The 19,772-nt window shown below is 41.5% G+C and overlaps 1 protein-coding gene across 13 annotated transcripts in view; it reads right to left on the bottom strand.

The window, feature by feature from the left end:
• fmnl2a (formin-like 2a) overlaps positions 1-19,772 on the bottom strand; it is a 74,813-nt gene that overhangs the window by 25,219 nt on the left and 29,822 nt on the right. For 6 of the 13 annotated variants that reach the window (XM_036139438.1, XM_036139440.1, XM_036139436.1 and 3 more), the window contains exons 3-8: positions 19,017-19,097; positions 11,234-11,310; positions 5,049-5,132; positions 3,697-3,852; positions 1,057-1,095; positions 537-581 (exon numbers count right to left, since the gene is read on the bottom strand). In XM_036139438.1, coding sequence (XP_035995331.1) covers positions 537-581; positions 1,057-1,095; positions 3,697-3,852; positions 5,049-5,132; positions 11,234-11,310; positions 19,017-19,097 — 482 coding nt within the window. The remainder of the gene's footprint in view (positions 1-536; positions 582-1,056; positions 1,096-3,696; positions 3,853-5,048; positions 5,133-11,233; positions 11,311-19,016; positions 19,098-19,772) is intronic. The other 7 variants (XM_012878342.3, XM_036139444.1, XM_012878339.3 and 4 more) reach the window with 3 other exon arrangements.

Genomic DNA, 19,772 nt, shown 5'->3' on the forward strand with positions numbered 1-19,772 from the left:
TCCTCTGGAGGGAAAATGTCTCTGTCTTAAGCTGGGACAGTAAAGTTAAGCTTAGTTTGGTGCTTAAAGTGTTGAGTGATATATATGAGACACAATCACAATGCTAATGTAGACAACCTCAGAGAAAATCTGTAATTTTGCTGCGCTTTAAATCTGCTGAGATTTCCATGCATATACTTTTTTGTATCAAACCAAGCTTTAATAAATACCAATTCTTAAATGACTACATAGGGGACAAAAAAAAAACCAACACCATAGTGACACATGCAAACTAGTGGCTAATTTAAAACAAAAAGCTAATGTGCTGTTTGCTCAATAAAACATTTGATTTATATTACAGAAAAGGACACAAATAGTTTTAACAAAATATACTTTTATGTTTATTTATCGAAGCATTTTTCAACGATTCAGGCTGTATTGAGCAAAAACAAGGTTCAAATTGCACCACACAGAACTAGAACTACAGCTACAGGCTATAGGATGGAGGACTAAGATATCTACACGGTACTAGCCTTCTCCTCACTCCTCAGACATACCGTCTCATCTGAGAACACTTTGGACAGTTCAGTGAACCCGGCATCCTACAAGAGGCAGTTTGAAGAAAAAAAACAAACAAAAAGGACTTAGTTTAACTTTAATAGATTTTTTTTTTTAAATACATGGAAGCCTTCCTGAAACGACAAAAGGCAAACATATTTCTCTGTCTCCTGCATCAAAAGTACAGAAAACTTTCTAGGAGCAATTTACACTGGCCGCTGGAGAATCTAGGCTAAGTTCTGCACAGGAATGCCATTCAAGGAGCAACACAAGTGGCACACAAACAGAAACAATGAGTGAAGAATAAACCATTTACTCCCAGGCAAGCAATGTTCAGCCACAGGAGGGTGAGGAGGACTAGGAGAAGGGAGCACAAATAATTCACATCCCTGACAGGGACAGCAGGACAAATAAACCAGACAGCACTAACAGGGAGGTAAGAAGTACAATGAGCGTATGGGAATGCATGTGTGAGCGCCAGTGTGCGTCTAAAGAGTGAACGGGGTAGCGGCGACCTGCCTGCTGTCGAAGAGTGGTGCACAAAAGAGCAGATGACTACTGATGAAGATGCGGACAAAAAAAAAAAAAAAAAAAAAGACAGAAGAGACAGTCAAGACAGCAGAAGACACTGACCATTTTCACATACTGAACACACTGGACAGCGGTGACGCAAGAGAAAAAAAGCACAATTGTTTCACTGGAAAATGAAGCCCTGGAATAACGTGTTGGAACATTTGTCGAGTCTAGAAATATGGAGGTATATGGAGAAATAGGCAGCTGAGGGGTGTTCCACTGCTGAATTTCACATTTTGTCATTTTAAAACGGTAAACTCCACATCATTTCTTATCGTATTTTTCAGACCAGAAGGCGCACCGGTTTATACGGCGCATTAGATATTCTTCCCAAGTGTGTAACATCACTCCGCCATGTGTCACATACACAGCTCTCTCCTGAGAGGGAGAGCTATCTGTCTGTGTTGGGAGGACAGAGTAGTTGGACTACACTGCCCTGTTTCTAACATATGGTCAAATTAAACGTAACCTTTATATTGAATTAACTTACTAGGCTTATTGTCGCTGGCGCGTACTCCGGGTGTGGGCTGCTTAAAGGCTTTCACATACTCTGGCGTACTGCGTGCATACCGTGAGTTGCGCGGACGTTTTAACCCTTCATAATTTAGCGTACTGTTGCCTACATTTATTGTGGCAAATTCCTACAATTCCCACACTTTCTGCCAGTGGGACGAAGCAGCAGAACGGATGGCAAAATGTGTGATTAGCTAGCTGAGCACCTAGAGCCGTTTCTTTTCCAGCAGGCTCTCACCGCACATATGTATCAAGCTCGGTGTCACATATAAGCAGTTTATAGTGTTTATAGTGCGGTCGTAAAAATCGAGCTTTGCGCGTACCTGTATGCGGGAGTCCGCGCAGTGTCCGCCTCGAGTACGAACAGATCTCAGAGGAGTGAACTACACTGCAAAAAGGGAACTAAAAGTAAGTCAAATTTTCTACAAATTAGTCTATTTTTCATTGATTTGAGCAGGTAAATAAGACTATTTGCCAATGGGATTAGTAGTTCTACCCCTAAAATAAGATAATTAGATATTCTACACTTGAAAAAATGATGATGGAGATGAATTGTTCCTACTTTAAGTGCAAAAATCTTATTCCATTGGCAAATAATCTTATTTACCTGCTCAAATCAAGAAAAAATGCACTCATTTCAAGAATGGTCAGGATAATTAATTTTAATTTTAATTTTAGTTCCGTTTTTGCAGTGTACGCCCGAGTATGTGGGGGCCTTCACATGAATGCATTTCTACCTTAGACATTACAGTCAGGCAGTCTTGTAGACTGCTCAGGGGTCCGATCAGGTAGTGAAACAGTGTACTGTAATGCTCTGAATATCCATTGGCATTGTTCCACATAAAATCCATCAGTGAGCACAACAAGTACGGTAATCATATATAAGGTGCGCCGGATTATCAATTTTTGAGAAAATTTAAGGATTTTTAAGTGCGCCTTATAGTCTAAAAAATACGGTATTTATAAACCAACACAAAGTAGCAACAAGGAGGGAAAAATCACACACGGCTTAAAAAAATCTGAAGTGTAGGACGTGCCTTTGTATTTATCCTATTTACTCCGATATCTTAACTATGACACTGTCCTCTGGAGGAGCTGCAGTCTACCCACAGCTCAGGTGGGATAGTCAGTCTATAAGAGGACAATTAGCTGTGTGCTCCACAACTATGGGCTTTATGGAAGAGAGCCAAGAAAAATGGAGCTGGATACAGGGCAAAAGCTGTCACAGGCTGCAAAAGGCTTGGGACCAGGGCAGCGGTTCATCTTTCAGGAGCAGGACCAGACACAGCCTGAGCCGCAATGGGAGGACATTTCTTATATCTGTCGGACCGTCCTGGATTAACATCTAAATTGTTGTTAAAAAAGTGTGCGAACGAGATAAATATTTATTATACGGCTTAAATAGAACACACCTGTTTTTAAAACTCATTACAGCACAATGCACTATGCATTGCCTAAATATTATTTCAGAACAGAGGTCTTAAGAGAAACATGTGGCCCTCGACTCGGTAAAGCTCTTTGGGTACAACGTGTTCAAGTAAACCTCTTGAAACTAAGGATTAGGGATGACAAAAGTCATTACAACTTCTGCACTGAAAGAATAAAGCCATGACGTGACGGATTAAGAGAAATAATGCATGAACGAGTTGGATTTGTGCTTCAGAGCATATATTAGCCTGAGCCTTATGAATAAACTGCAGTGAAATCCGGGTGTGCATAGGGTTTGGAAGTTTTTTGAGTTTTTTTTTTTGATGTTTATAAATATTGCCTCCCCAAAAAAGAGTTTCCGTTTTCACCTGAAAAGTTGTCGGCCATGTGTCATAATCATGAGCCTAGCCAGCCGAAAACAAACATAAAACTTCCAGACACAAAGATTTTTTTCCCCCTCTCTAAAGTCTTAGAGACCTCATGACCACACAAAGAGGCAGCTGAGGCATCATAAGAAATGTGTGACTTCTCGAAATAATCGCCCTGCCTCAGCCAAAAACGGAAAACAAAGAATGGAGAAGGATCGCTGGCTATCTTTTGCCACCCTCGGGTAAACATAGAAATTGGTAGTTATATTTGTCGTACCGTAACGTGGAATGTCGCCCGCCTCGAGTGATGCCGTTCCCTGTGATGTGGGCTGGCAGGGTTCCTCCTCCATGCAGGTCTTCTATAGACCGACTCCAGGTCTTGGACTTGTCCATAATAGGCTCTGAGTTGTTTTCCAAACAGTCACCATCATATCTGGAAAATGGCACAAAAATGCATCCGATTGTCGTTATTATTGGAAAAACATGTTTATTTGCAACTGATGAGCGGTCTGAGAGCGATCGGTTCTGGAACACAATGACGAACCACTCAGAAATCAGATGTTTGTTTGTTTTTTTATAAATTGTTGCACCATTCGTGCATTGTGAGACCTGATATCGAATCCATTTATTGGCTGTGGGGTGAAGAATAATGTTTGCTAGCACAGGTTAAAGTGTGGAAGGTGCCTTGATGTTATAGAAAACGCCAATTTATCAGTTCTGTTTGCCAGTAATTTTATAATTTCAATATGTCAAACATAACAAGAACATCTAAGTTAAATTTCTCCTCATTTGTTTTGACCTTTTTGCTTTTTATTACCGGTTTCTCATGAGAAAATCCATTTAATTAAAGCATCATATAAACAATGCCATTTCAAACTCCGGCCTTTGATACAATACAACTTTATTCATAAAGCACTTTAAAAACAACATTGTTGACTTAAGTGCTGTACACCGATAAAAACTGTAGAAATGTAGAAATACCCAGCTCTAGCAAGCAGAACAATAAACTATGACCAATTTAAAAAAAACAGAATAATAAAACTAAGAAGAATAGATAAAATGTATATATAATAAAAAATTAAATTAAAACCAGCTGAGTTAAAAAGCCAAGGAGACATAATGTGTCGATCGATACAGCATTTAATGCCCTGAGTGGTGACACCACGAGGTCTTTGTTCATTCAAACATGTAGAGCAAAATAAAGGGAAACTTTGTTGCAGCTGGTAGCTGCTGAGGAGTTTTATAGCAGCCTCTGCCATAACCTAGCGTGTTGCTCTAGCGCTCTGTAAACGTAATATTACTGCCAACCACCTAAAATGTGGACAAACCATAATCACACATGTTGAAGTCAAGCGTTGCATATAAAATTTAAACAAAAAGGCTACCGGGGCCCAAACAGGGACTCTCAGAGTGACTAATAATCACCCAGTCAGTTCATGAATAGCAGCATACGGCTGCTATAACACACAATCTGTCAGCGGTGGGTCTGCGCGTGACTCAGTGTTTCTGACAGCAGAGACGGTGGAGCTGGCGCTGAGTGGAGAGGCATCGGCGTCGGTGCAGAATAGCGCCGTTGTGCTGATTCGTATTAAACACTGTGGCCCATAGAGAGCGTGCGCAGGGACTTACGTGACAGCATACTGCGCGAAAGAAAGGTACTCCACCAGCACATCTAGACCTTTGTTCTCTTCATTTAGGAACTCCCTCACCCACCTGAAAACAAACAAATATATAAACTTAGTATAAAACGTATACGATATTTATCTCGATATGCTTTTCTTTTCATAAAGTAATTATAAAAATGTCTCACAGGCAAAAAATTTTTTACCAGAAACTGGTGTTAAAAAATATGAGAAACAGCTGAAAAACAACCTACTGGAATACATAAAAATATAATTCTAATGCAACATAGACCACCATGATACAAACGATACAGTCTCACCTTATATCTCTTACAAAAAATCTTGATATTTTAAAATCTCGATATATTGCCCAGCCCTATCCAGATGGCATAATCGGATACATAAATGCTAGAAGTGCGCACGCGCAGCCAGCAAGCAGAAACTAGGAAGGAACGAGCACGAACACTGGCGTTACGTGAGCGTGTCAGAATGATTGGCATGTGGGATGACCACTAGATAAGGCCATATGTCTGGAACGTGAGGGTCTTGATATATTGCCCAGCCCTATTCTGACCATCAATTGAGTTCCAGATGGTATTAAAAAAAAGACTAGACTTTTTGTACAAGTAAAGGAATACAGAGAGAGAGATAATTCTGTCTAGGGATATAAAGATGTCGTGTCGTTTTACTGTATAAAACACTGAGTATAACACTCCTCTGAGGTTCTTTCTCACTAGAGATGCTCTGATCAGGCCTGGTTCTGGCCAATACCGAGCTCCAGCTTTCTACGAGTTCTGACCTGCCGACTACCTATTGTGTTTTCTCATAAGGACTATAACACATTAATTAAATGCATTGCAGGTTCTTTGATCGCGGGGATAGTTTTGATTTTTTTCAACTTAAGAACATTTGGCAAATGATAAAGTTAATGAGTTTTAAGCGTGAAAATGTGAGGTCTTAGTTTTGATGTATTTAAAGTGGGTCCTCCACTCCGTGCTCCACTAGCTTTTATCTTTCAATGGACAGCTTCTTACTTCCGTATGTGCTGCTACATACAGTCCTTCCTCTACACCACTCCAGACATTTTGAATTGAGAAAGCTTTCTGGATAGGAAGCGAAACGTCTTCAAACTTCAAAAAAAAAAAAAAAAGCCCAGTTGTTTTGTTTTTTTAACTTTTTTGGGATTCACCAACAGATTCATGCCCCTTGGACTGCTTTACATTGATTTACAACAGACAAAAACTACACTGTGTGTTGCATGTATTATATTGTTATGTTTTGTAATATGTAGAGGAAAAATAAGATAAATGACATGTTTGCATTTCTTTTTACAATTAAACAATCTGAAAAGTGTGGCATGCATCTGCATTGAGCTCCTACAACTCAGCACTCCCTCACCTGATAATGGAATATGACATAACTGCAAGGCTATTGAGACATGGCAATGCCAATGTCTCAATGCCAATTTTGGTCTCTTTTGAACGTTTTGCCATACATGCAAATAGTTGTAGCAAAGCTGGCCAAATGGATGGAGGTAAATCCTTCCACAAATACCTCTACCCCAGAAGCAGGTCCCGTTAGATCTGCTTCAGGGGTAGAGGTTCAGTGTCCAGCAGACAGCCCTGAACATACAGCCAGATCTAAACTGGGATGGTTTGCATCAATGCACGTGTATGAATGGCCTAGTCAAAGTTCCGACTAAATCCAGCCAAAGCTGCGAGGCTAGACCTGGAAATTGTTCTTCACAGATCTTTCACTACCCAATCCTAGCTGGAGTCTTGCAGCTGTAACTGCAGCTGAAGGTGGCTCTATAAAGTATGGACTTGGGAACCCAGAATTATATTTCTAAACTGCTTTTAGAGCAAAGCGTCAGTTTTCTTTACCTTCAAAATTATGTATCATATCCTATTCCAAGAAATTAAAAAAAAAGCACCGTTTCATCAATGTTAACCAAATCAAACAGAATCTGTATTTAGCGACAGACAAATGCACAGAAGAGGCCATTATTTTTCCTTTTTTCATTGCAGCCACAAAGGCTTTTGAGTGACGTCGCATTCATAAAACACGTTTTAAAGATTCCGTAGCAGCATCTTGATTGGCTCCCCCATGGTGTGACTGCATGGAGCTGGATAATCTGGTACGAGCGTCCGGTAAAGCGGTGCCTGGCGGGGCCGTTGTCTCACAACAGACTGGACAAGTGGCTTCATCGCCCATATGGTGGTCATTACCACAAGATGCTGACAATCCTCCCATTCTCCACATGTCGCTGACCAGAGCGCAACATGTCGCACACAGGCAGGCAGGCGAGGAGCCAGGGGTTAGCATCAGCAGTGCACGCTCGGGGGGAAACAATCTGCCCATTATGCCCAGCGTGATTGATCAAATTTTCCGTTTCACCTCTGAAAAGAAGCGGCAATTATTCACCATCTCAACGGGTGACTCTGTTGCCCCGTTTCAGTCGGCCCTCTCCGCGTCACCCCCGCCTTTCTGATTAGCTCCCCATTTGTCGAACTATATGCAATCTAGTTTTTCTACGCAACATCTTTAGAAAGAGTTCATCCTTGTAAACAGTGATTCAGCTGCTCTGCAACACAAGCGTCGTCTGCGGCTGCACTTGTGTTTAGGTTTAAAGAGCCGAATCAAGGCGTAAACAGTCTGTAGGAGCGCGAGAGCCGCTGCTGTCAGGCACGAGATAATCTCTGGGAATGTGGGTGAAACTGACAAAGTATGCATGTGTGTCTGTGTGAGAGAGAGATGGAGGAAAAGAGAAAAACAGAGGGGTTAGGAGACAGTTTGGACTGAAAAGTGTTTTTGCTGATGCAAAAGTCTTTGGACACTGGACGCCCTTCTCAGCTGCATCCTTCAGCCTTTGGCAGGATCTCAAGATCTGCTGCTACCACCTACTTAAAATGTTCATCTGGTTCTTCTCCAGGACAGATTACACACACGCCATCATTTATTAAACGACGAGGAAGCCAGAATGTGAAAGCCATTAGTAAACCTAGTGAGTTACTAAGCAGGAACTTGTGGGAGGGACTTTTGCGGCGTGCTTCTTCAAAACTTTGCGCCGGTCGCCGACATCCGCAGCCATCAGTTACTCAGATCCACTAGTTTCTGACAGATCCACCTGCTTTCCAGCGTCAGTGCAGGAGAATGAGATCTGAAATGCTGCGAGTGGACCTTTAGAAAACTTTGGAGAAGCTATAGCCTGAACCATCAGGTTGCCTTTAACCTGAACTTCACCATGGTCTTTGTAACATCTTTCACTCTTTTCTTTTTCCAAGTCGTCCTGCTGTAGATTTGCTGCCGTTTGTGGGACCGCCGTCCTGTTGAGCCGATTTGAGACGAGCTTTAGTTTTCCAGACAGCCTCGCATTTGACTCTGAAATGCTCTGGTGTACAGAAGAGTTATTGGTGAACTCAGAGAATGCAAGGTGCCCAGGTACTGTGGCAGTGAAGCAAGTCCAAATTATGACGCCTCCATCGCTGTGCTCAACAGCAGATTATGGCTTTTTTTGGTTGCTGCTAAATATGGTGCTCTGTATTATGACTAAACATTTCTTCATTTGGTCTCATCTGTCCAAAAGAAGTTTTGCAGTTTATTTAGAGACAACTTTGTAAACCCAAGTCATGAGGCCATGTTCCAGGAACGTACTCCTCGCAACTTATCCAAACAAACGGTACTTGACTTAATCTTTTTTTTTTTTTTTACTATCTTGAACTTTAAACTGAACAAGCGAACTTGCGGATGGAGGATCTAAGGTGCAGCTCTTAGAGTTTTTGCAACTTCTTCCTGTCTCACCTTGTATTGCGTTTGCTGGGACGCCCACTGACGGGAAGATAGCTCACAGTCTAAACTGTTTTCCTCTTGTGGAAAAAAAAGTTTTCACTTACGAATGACAGAGTTCAAAGACTTTGAAACTGGGTTTGTAATCTTTCACAGATTGATGAGCAGGAACAATGGGTACTCAGAGGTCCCAGCTGATGTTTTTTCTGCCATTGTGTTGCCACACACGTCGTTGCTCTGGAGCAACAAACCTCTAAATGTTCTGGTGTTATAGAGGTGCTCACACAGATAATCCTGATTATCATGACTTTGATTAAATCAGCAAGGCTTAACTTTGGTTTTCCACACAGAGATTTTCCATTTCTCCCTCATTTTTCACTTAATGAATACTGAAAGCATAGGATATGTTGTATGTTTTGTACGTTTGACGTCTAGGAACTGATCTCATATGTAAAACCTTAAAAATTAAAAAGAGGGTGTCTACTTTTTTTTTACACAAATGTAACCTTTGGTGTTATCATCTACATTTCCTTTTATATATATATATATATATATATATATATATATATATATATATATATATATATATATATATATATATATATATATATATATATATATATAGACCAAGCAAATTCTTTTGAGAGAAAAAAAAAAGACTCCCACATTGTGAGAGATACGGTTTTAGTTGGACAAAAAAAAAGTTTTATCTGAGATTAAAAAAAAAAAGATTTGAGGGAATTAGGCTGTGTCTTAAGTTTTACTTTCTGTTCTGTTTGTGTTTGTTTTGGTAAAGGTTGCTAAGAACGTACGTCAGCCATTTTCACCCGGGTTATACAGGGTTCCCACTTTTTTCACGTAAAAATATCAGATTTTTGGGGGGGTCAACTTTTCGGTTCGGTCTTTAATTCTCATTTCATTTAGAAAAAATAAAGTTAGAAAACAGACTAGTTAGTTAGTTAGTTAGTTAGTTAGTTGGTTGGTTGGTTGGTTGGTTGGTTGGTTGGTTGGTTGGTTGGTTGGTTGGTTGGTTGGTTGGTTGGTTGGTTGGTTGGTTGGTTGGTTGGTTGGTTGGTTGGTTGGTTGGTTGGTTGGTTGGTTGGTTGGTTGGTTGGTTGGTTGGTTGGTTGGTTGGTTGGTTGGTTGGTTAGTTAGTTAGTTAGTTAGTTAGTTAGTTAGTTAGTTAGTTAGTTAGTTAGTTAGTTAGTTAGTTAGTTAGTTAGTTAGTTAGTTAGTTAGTTAGTTAGTTAGTTAGTTAGTTAGTTAGTAAAAAATAAAAATAAAGGAAAGAAAGACACAAGAAAGGAACAGGTAAGGAAAAAGGGCAAGGAAGAAATTAAAGGGAAACAAGAAAGAAAGAAAGAGGGAAGAACACAATGATTGAAAAAAGAAGAGCATAAGGAGGTAAGGAATAAAGGACACAAGTGAAGAGAGGAACAAAAGGAGTGATGACACTCAAAAGGAGTGATGACACTCAAAAGGAATGAAAAACACAAAAAAAGAAAAGGAAGAAATTAAGAGTTATATGAAAAGAGGGACACAAGACAGGAAAGAGGAGATTACTTACAAAGGAAAGGAGGAAGCATCCAAGGTATGGACATGAGGGATGGATGAAGAGAAAGAGGTTATAAGAAAGAGAGGAAAGACAAATGAAAGGACAAGGAAGGAAGAAAGGAAAGAAGGCAAAAAACAGATAAATCTTCATTATTGTAATTTCTATTTGCACACTAACTCCACTCTCTTCCAGGAGCCTGACACAGAGACCACCTGTGTCTGTAAAACAGCGTCGCTTTACAACTATAACAGGAATGTGGATCCGATACATCCCAGCATGCATTAGGCCTCATTAGTAATGCAACCATCGCAGTCCTCAGAGACGCGGATGTGCGATCTAAAGCATGAAAGAAAAACACAAGAGTTTCTGCGAGATATCGATCTGCGCCCCGGGCTGACTGTACGGCTCTGTATCTGTCGCCGCAGGTTTAGACTTGTTCTCTCAGAATACCTGACACTGCAGATGAATGCACCACTGTTTTATCTATTGTGAAATCGCCGTCTGTGGAGCAATAGCTACATTAATATCTCATCGTCGCGACTGAAACGCCGAAGTGGGCGCAGCCAAAACTCCGGCGAGGAATAAAATGCGCTTTCCTTCCCAGAGGCTGCTCATGTGTCAGCTGCTCCGAAACAATCCATCAATTCATCTTTTCCTCGCCGCCACATGGCTTTCGGAGTAATATTAGGTCACAGCATAGACAGGAATGGTCTGGGGGGGTTGGGGGTTGATGGGGTCGACGTCTGCATCTCCAAGCGTCTGGAATGCCAGACCTTTCCCTCTTAAGATCGAACATAATCAGACACAGGGCACGTTACACTACACAAGCTACAGCACAGTCTGTGACTCACCCTATATGATTGGTCCGCAACGAAATTTCCAGTTCTCTCAGGACTTGGGTAGACTCCTGTACCCTCCGTCTGAATTTCTGAGGGAGGAAAATAAGATTGGGGGAGAGGTTAAATTTCATCATACCCCAATAAATCAACATGCGGTAGGAACATAGATGAGGGATGCCTGTTGGCTGAGGGCAGCTTCTTTTTCTAAAAAGGAAGGTCAGACAAACAAAATACAGATATGTGGCGGTGAGAGTGAAGGGGGAGTTCAGCACGTCGTGATTATAAAATCAGCGGGTACAAAAATAAATTAAAAAAATGGGACCGAGTTGTTCCTCAAAAGAAATGTAGCCATTAACTGGGGCTATTAAAGATGAAAAGCTGAGTCACTGGGGAAAAAAGGCTACATTTCCCTTTTTTTCCTCCTTTTTTCCTAACATCTACAACTCGTATAATCCAAAAAAAAAAAAAAAAAAAAAAAAAGGTTAAAAATAAAACTGGACTTCTATTCTGAAGCTAAAGACATTTCTCTTCCCTTCCAGGAAGCTTTCTCGGTTCAAAATGTCTGGAGTAGTGTGGAGTTCCAAGCTGTATAGACCTTTTTTTTTTTTTTGCACATTATTAAACTTTGTTTCAAGTTAATTAGATCCCCTATAATTAATTAGAAGAGTAAACTGAAGAACACTAAGTGCTGATGCAGAATCCAAAGCTGCTTCTGCAAAATATTGGTTTACTTAGGTATACAAAGTTGTCATCCAAACTGATTTATCTCTAGTTTAATTGTATTATGCATGATATATGAAAGATAAATGTAAAAAAAAAAAAAGAAAAAGAAAAAAAAAGAAGGTTTGAGCTAATTTATCAGCCTATTTTTGGCATCACAAAAACAGGAGCCTCACTAAGTCTAATAAGTACAACCTTGTTTATTTAGGGGCAGTAGATCGTGTCTTTAAATAGCTTTAAGGCACCAAGCAGCTACATAAACACACAGAGGGATTCCTGGGTGCATAAATTAGGGCTACAGCTGCTATAAAAACCTGTGGACACACGAAGGTGCGACCTAGCTCCTGGTCGAGACAGAAAAACTGAACAGAGACTGAGATGGGGGGGGGGGGATTCCTCTGTGGCTTTTTCATTCTGCAAAACTGTAAACAAGAGGCTGTTTAGGCTGTTATACAACCACGAGAACAAAACAAGCCGAGCGAATGACCCGTGGCGATCAAATGGGCCGCAACATCATGGGGAGGGGAAAATCCCCCGATGAGAGGGACTGCAACGGTTTCATGATATAGGGGACACAAGCACAGCACAAAACTAAACTAAACCCTGCTTCTTCCACTGAATTATCCCACTGGCTGCCATCTTTACAGGTATTTATGTTTACACCGGACTGGCACTGACATTTTACACAATCTGATGACAGGAGAAACGAGAGGAGCGCAAAATATTATGAATTAGGGCTTTAACGATACCTTCAGTTCAGGAGAGCGTACGATATCAGAGACGAGAGGGGGTTTTATGTATCAGTGAATCAAAAGAGGAATAAATTAATCCAAAGTTGATGCGTTAACGGACGAAAAATAGACACCAGCCAATTGAATGGACAAAAAAAAGAAGAATTTGTAAAGATAAATCTATTTCCACTACTCTACTTTGACTAAATTCCAGGATTTTCCAGACTTTTCCAGGAGCCCTGGAGAGCGGCTGTCTTAAAAATGATAAAGTCACTGGTGCGATCCTCCAACCCTGCCCTGTACCAACACACCAGATGCGACAGGGGGACACGGACAAGAAGAAAAGCTTGTGTTAACTGGTGAATGATCGACACGCTGTAAAACAGTCTGTAAAAGCTGGAGAAAGTTTAAAGGACGCTGTAAAAGTGTGTGGACGGAGAGGAAGAGACGAGACAAGTCCTCCCCGTATCTTTCCATGATGCGTTTGCATCTGGGAGGAAGCAGCTCTCGGGCCTGAGTTAGCCTATTATTAACATCCACCGAGAAAGAGGGCTGTTCCAGTGGACGTCTCTGGGACAGGGCGGCGTGCATTTGGAAAACGAGGCGATGAGGAAGAGTTTTTTTTTATTAGGGAGGAGTCCTCTTTAAAAAAAAAAAAAAAAAAAGCATGTGGAAAGCAGAGAGGACATTTCGGGGTACTGCGCAGGCTCCCTGAACCCCCACCGAATCCCCCTCAACTTTAAGTGCTACCAGCTGCATCGCAGAGAGAGCAGGAAGAGACGGGGGTGGGGGGGGGGGGTGAGGGGGAGGGAGGGGGGAGGGATGAAGAGGAGACAGCAGCGTGAATGTAAACGAGGGGAGAGTTAAAAAAAAAAGAAGTGAGGTTTGAGGAGGTGTGAGTACAGGAGGGGGGTCATTCTGGAAGCAAATCAACGGCTGATGCATTCTTGGGGACTAGCTGGACCGGAGCTCTTCCTCCTTGGCTGCCTATTGGCTGGGAGCCGCTCCGAGGAATGCACGGGAGCCTGCCTATGGAAAGCAGAGGCAATGACCTCCAGCTCTCTCACTGTGGCACAAAGTGCCAATTGTTTGAGCTGGAAGAAAAGGGGGATGGAGCAGGAGCGGAGAAAGAAGCCCATAACTCTTTCTCTTCCTCCGTGCCCTCTTGAGCTTTGCTTTTTTTGTCACTGCCGCCGTCCGTCCATCGCTAGCCCCCCCCCGATAAACTCTTTTAATTCAGCACCTCTCCTTCCCTCCCTCTCCGTTGCTCCACTCGCTTCAGTCTTTCATCGCGTTCCTGTGCGCCTGTCTACTGCAAGCTTTCACTCAAGGCAGAGAAAAGGCGCCAGTCTCATGTCAGGCTGCTTTTACACAACAAACATGTGACCACTGAGGCCAAAAACAAGGCAGATAAGGGACTGGTGTGACCTTCAAACGCATCTCTTCAGGACTGTCATTAAAACTAGAACAAACACTTCTTCTTAAAGTTGATCGACTCTCTATGGAAGAAGTGGGGGACATGGAGGACCAGCACTTTCTGGATGACGTCCAACGGCAAGGTTGAATGTTTCTGCGTGGTCACTGCTTATTTCAGGGAAAACTTTAACATGCTGGAAAATACTCGAATCATTAAAAGGATTGCGCCCCTACTCCAAATCTGATGCTGAAATCAAAATGTGGACAGCTCAAGTCAAGTAAACTTTTTAACTACTTGGTCTAAAATTAAAATTAAAAGTTGAAAGCTTTCAAATTGCCCCCTGTGCTTTTTTTTATTTAGTAACAGGTACATCTAAAAATTTAATAATTTTGAAAAGTTTGTTTAATTCATTAACTTATTAAAGAACTTCTATAGATTCGTCACACGCAGAATGATTAATTTAAAGCATTTGCTTCGGCAAAATTTTGATGATTCTGCATTTACAGTAGCCTGGGTGCCATTCCGAACTTAGTCCTGCCCACAACGTTTTAGGTCGGGAAGTTCGGTCTGGCATTGCTCAATAGTAGCGCGAGTATGCTCGCCCAATATCTGGCGGACCAATCAGATCGTCAGGGCGGGCTTTATACGATGATGGACAGATGATCAACAGTAACGTAATCAACCACGTCACCAAAGCGCGCTTGGGTTGAATTCGTTTACAACAATGGTGGCTGCCGCTGGAGAGTTGAGGTGTGTAGATTCTGCTATTAGGTCTGTTCTAGAAGATATCGACAGGTTCGCGTGTTAACGTCAGATAAACATGCAAGCATATCGAGTTAGGTTTTTTTTTTTTTGGAGTGTTGGCGAGGCGGCCGCCAAGACAGCGCTGCGGGAAACCCTGACAACTATGCGTCACTTAACATACGTCACACACTCCGTTGCTCTTATTGGTTGTAGGTCTATCCAATTGAGTGCAGAGGAATTTTTTTTCCTGGTTCGTTCAAAACATGCCCCATATTCACAGCTCTATGGAGCAGTATCAGACTCAAATTCTGACTGCTGATGAGAACCCAAAATTGAGTGTATCAGAGTTAAGCAAGACCTAAACTGAAGTGTCAGTCTAATGAAAAGTCCGTCCATTAACCGTCCATTGAAAGCGTCTCAAAACTTGGTTGGGGCTCCACACATCCATCTGGAATCGCTGCGATTGGGAGGGATTTCAATAACACATACAAGGGACGACCTGTGTATCATGATGGAGTAAAAAAAGTTTAACGCAGCAAGAGGTATTTACCCGGTCCTGCCACTCTCCCTACCTCGTAGAATTGCTGAGCCGAACACGCCTTCCCCGCCCCGTCTGCATTTCAGATCGGGCAAAACAAACCAACCCCTCGTAGAGACTCCTGCTAAGCAACATCAGAGACGTCCCTGGTTTTTATTAGAGAAATCTGGTCACTCAGTAACATTGATGCTGCCATTTCCTCAGTGTTGTCCAATCTACTGAATATTAACTATTTAAAAGAACACCAGAGACCCGCTTTGAGGGCTTTTGTTAGCGGAAACAATTGTTTTACTTTCGATGCGAGTGGTTGAAGTAGCACGTCAGTAAAGATGACGGTCAAGTGGTTTATCCAATCATAAGCAAGGATTTTTGATAAGGCCCCTCCTTCTGAAATGCATCTCCGATGGAGCAATCCCAGATGGATGTGTGGAGCTCTGTGGAACGAAATCCATCTGGTGAGAGTCAGGTTAGGTCAGGGCCTCTTTTGCATGAATTTCTCCAGAAGTGAGCTTTGACAAGGAGGGGGAATTGAGCAATCCCTGGTCTCTTTAATAGCGAACTTTAGTTAATCTGCAGTGTTCGTTGTGGTGTCTCATCTTCCTCTTAAAAATACTTTGGGTGAGTCGGCTTCCTGGCCAATCAACCAGCGATCCAATTACTGATTAAAGCAGGTATTGGCAGGTATAACAGTGGGGGCAGGTACCATGTCCTCTTAGAATATAAAACCAGCATCTCCATTAAGCTGGTCAGCAGAGGGAGTGATCTAAAATGATCTTACAAACGGACCGCTCGGACTTTGCACTGCAAAAACGGATCTAAAAATAAGTAAAATGTTCTTAAAGTTAGTGTATTTCACTAAATAAGACTATCTGCCAATGGAACGAGTAATTTTTACCCCTAAAAAAAAGATAATTAGACATCCTGCGCTTGAAATAAGATGATGGAGATGAATTGTTCCTATTTTAAGTGGAAAAATCTTATTCCATCGGCAAATCATCTTATTTACCTGCTCAAATCAAGGACAAATACACAGATTTTAAGAACATTTTACTTATTTTCCGTTTTTGCAGTGTGGGCTTAATAGAAAACAGTAAACGACATAGCTTCCCATATCATCACCAACCGAGGAAACTTCACAGTGGACCTCAAACAACTCTGTGCCTCATTAGTCTTTCAGATTGTGACCCCTCTATTTCCTAATAAAAAAATAAAATTCACTTTTGAGGAGAGGACTGATCCCCTAAACAGTGAACTGCTGATCAACGGTCCAGACCTCCATCTCAGCCTGACTCAGTGCAGCAGCTGTAGCCTCCTGTCCCGGATACATCTGTGCACGGTGGCTCTGGAGACACCGACTCCAGCTGCAAGCGGCGCCTTGTGAATCTTCCTGCCCCAATTCTTGAATAGACTTTGCTTCATCAACGTTTTTTCCCTCTTCTCAACTACAGCGCTTTGTGACAGGCCAGCCTATTTAGCAACATTCTTTTAATGGATTACCATTCTTATGGACGATGTAAAAGGCTGTCTACTGGCCAACTGTCAAGTGTTCATAGCGACTATGTAAGACCAATTAAAAAATATATTTTTATTGGTCTTGTTAAATAATCTAATTATCTAACAAACCGTTTTTTGGTCATTAACTGCAAAAATGGATCTAAAAATAAGTAAAATGTTCTTAAAGTTAGTGTATTTGTCCTTGATTTGAGCAGGTAAATAAGATTATCTGCCAATGGAATGAGTATTTTGACCCCTAAAATAAGATAATTAGACATCCTGCACTTGAAATAAGATGATGGAGATGAGTTGTTCCTATTTTAAGAGCGCAAATCTTATTCCATTGGCAAATCATCTTATTTGCCTGCTCAAATCAAGGACAAATACACTAACTTTAAGAACATTTGACTTGTTTTTAGTTCCGTTTTTGCAGTGTTTTATTAGTTGCAAACCAACTAAAAAATAATTTAAAAACAAATAATTTTCACTGTGGGTAATGGATTTATATCATTTGTATTTTAGGTTTTGAAATAAAGTAACTTTTCTTTTCCATTTAATTTACCGAGTGGAGAACATTCATTAGTTTCACCAGAGTAGTATCCCACCAGCACCACTCTTTGTTGGGGAAGTTGTTACAGCGGCACAAAGACTCAGTTACCCATCTTGCCAGAGAACAAGAGAGAGCAAGGCTACAGCAGGTAACAGGAAGGCAGGACGGGGTATATCAGACAAGTCAGACAGGAGACATGCTGGATTTAGAAATGTCGGCAGCCTTTTGGAAATCTAGCAGTTAAGATGGCGACTCTAAGGTTACTTTCCATAATACCTCTTCTCCTCAAAGTACTTTCTCTGCGAGGGGTACTGAACTTTGGGAATTCCTGTTAATTTGTAGTCTAACCAGATTCCACATAAAAAAAAAAACAACAACAACACATCAACTCTTGGCTTTGTCAAGAAAAGCAGCATTGTAATCATATTCAATATGTTTTACTGCCGTATTCTTTGAATAAAGATATATAAGATATAAGATATATTTCTTAAAAAAAACAATTTTGACAGGTCCAAGCTTGACAATAACAGAACATCGGAAATTAGTCCCAGCACTGTAATCGGTGCATCTCTAGTCTGAATCTTTTAACACTAAACCTGCTCTTGCATAAAATACGATAATTTAACCTCGACGCCGTCATGCCTGTTATGTCTGCCTCTATGTCTTCATCAGATCTTCTGAACGGGCGACTGCTCAGGCAGCAGATATACCAGCAGCAGCAGCACAGCTAGCATGAACTCAACCTGTTAGGTTTGAAACACTGTAGCTGGGCTTCAAAAAAATAAATAAAAAATAGAAGCCGAGTTTTAAATCCTCTTAAGACAGATGTTATCAACTATTCACGTTTGTAATTTTTTGTAAAGTCTCCAACGTTTCCCTCCTTTCGCAACCACAGTTTAGCTTTTATTCACGCTTTTATTCACGCAGCTCCAGTCGTCTCACTGCGGCTCGAACTTTCAAGCGCAGCAGCTACAGATTGAATTATTCAGTGATTTGTTCTTGTTTTGGCAGTGTGTGTCGCCTAATTTGTTTATCACGGAGGCAGGTCTCCCGGCGTTCCTCTCTGCAGCTTCTACATCCAAGGCCAAAAAGACTTAATTTTGGCAAAGCCAGAGACGTTTGGCCGATACTTGTCCGTGAGAAGCTCCTCCTTCCCTCCGCTCCCTCTCATGCAGCCAAGGACAAAACAGCCAAAAGCTGGCTGCTGGGGCAACATAAAGGCATTTATATCATATAGTTTAGGCACTCCTGGTTATTTCTTTCAAGCGCCTGCAGAGCTGCAAGGAATTATCCCCTGACTTTCACTCCCTTGCTCATTCTTTAGCCGCAGCGTAGCAGCATTAACGACTGGCCAGTGGTTTCTCCAAGCAGGGCGTTCCTGATAAACAACTGTCTCCTTTCTCCCTAATCCACAGTGTTTTGCAACTCGAGTTCCCGAGCTGTCTCCCAGGGAACTCCTGAGTGCAATCTTTCCTCAGCTGTGGGGATATCCTGAACAAAAGATAGAAGGTCAGCCGGGCTGGGGTGAGGGAGGGTGGATGGGGGTTTGTGGAAGCTGCCAAGCCACCAGAACAGGAAAGCCTGTTAGGCTGAACGCTCACCTTTCGTGTCACTGCGGGGTCTAGATAGCTCCTCAGCTTTTGGAGATACGTGTGAGGCGGGTTCTTAACTTGGAATCGCTCCTGTCAGAGAGGGAAAAGAACATGAGATTAGATCACCCTAAAGAGACACATCTATGTTTTTTATTGTGAACTGGATGATTCAGATGGTCACACAAAGTGAAACAAAAATACACACACACACACTCATTTATTCCCAGCTCACTGGAGAGTTTATCTGACAGTGAGCAATCATCCTTTATATAGGAACTTTAGATCATTTTCCAGTTTAGGGAAGAAAAAAAACAAACAGTTCCTCCATTCGGGGTTGGCTGCAGACATGACAAACCCTCATAAGACTCATTTTCGTCTTACTCCAAGTAAAGACAGTCACACAATGATGCTGTTTTCTGTGGAGATTTTCTTATCGCGCTATGACGCATTTACGTATTTTTTTAAAGGGATAATTTAAGATTTTTGTAAAGTGTGTTTAAAGGTTTAAGCAGCAGTTTGAAAAGACGTATTTATCCCTCAGCTGGAAAAGTCAAAGCAGCAAATGATGGGCAAATAGAACAACGCACTATGTACACATTAAGGAGAAAAAAATGAAAGCAACAGAGTAAATCTATACAAAAGGCCAGTATGACACTTTTGAGAGTGGAGTTGTTAAGACAGAAGAAATTTGCTTTAATTTTGGCCCTTGTCAAGCTAGCAGTTAGCTTCTCCTTTCAGAAGCTAGCAGTTAGCTTCTCCCTTCAG

The sequence above is a fragment of the Fundulus heteroclitus genome, chromosome 7 (genome assembly GCF_011125445.2).
Source record: "Fundulus heteroclitus isolate FHET01 chromosome 7, MU-UCD_Fhet_4.1, whole genome shotgun sequence".
Lineage (NCBI taxonomy): Eukaryota > Metazoa > Chordata > Actinopteri > Cyprinodontiformes > Fundulidae > Fundulus > Fundulus heteroclitus.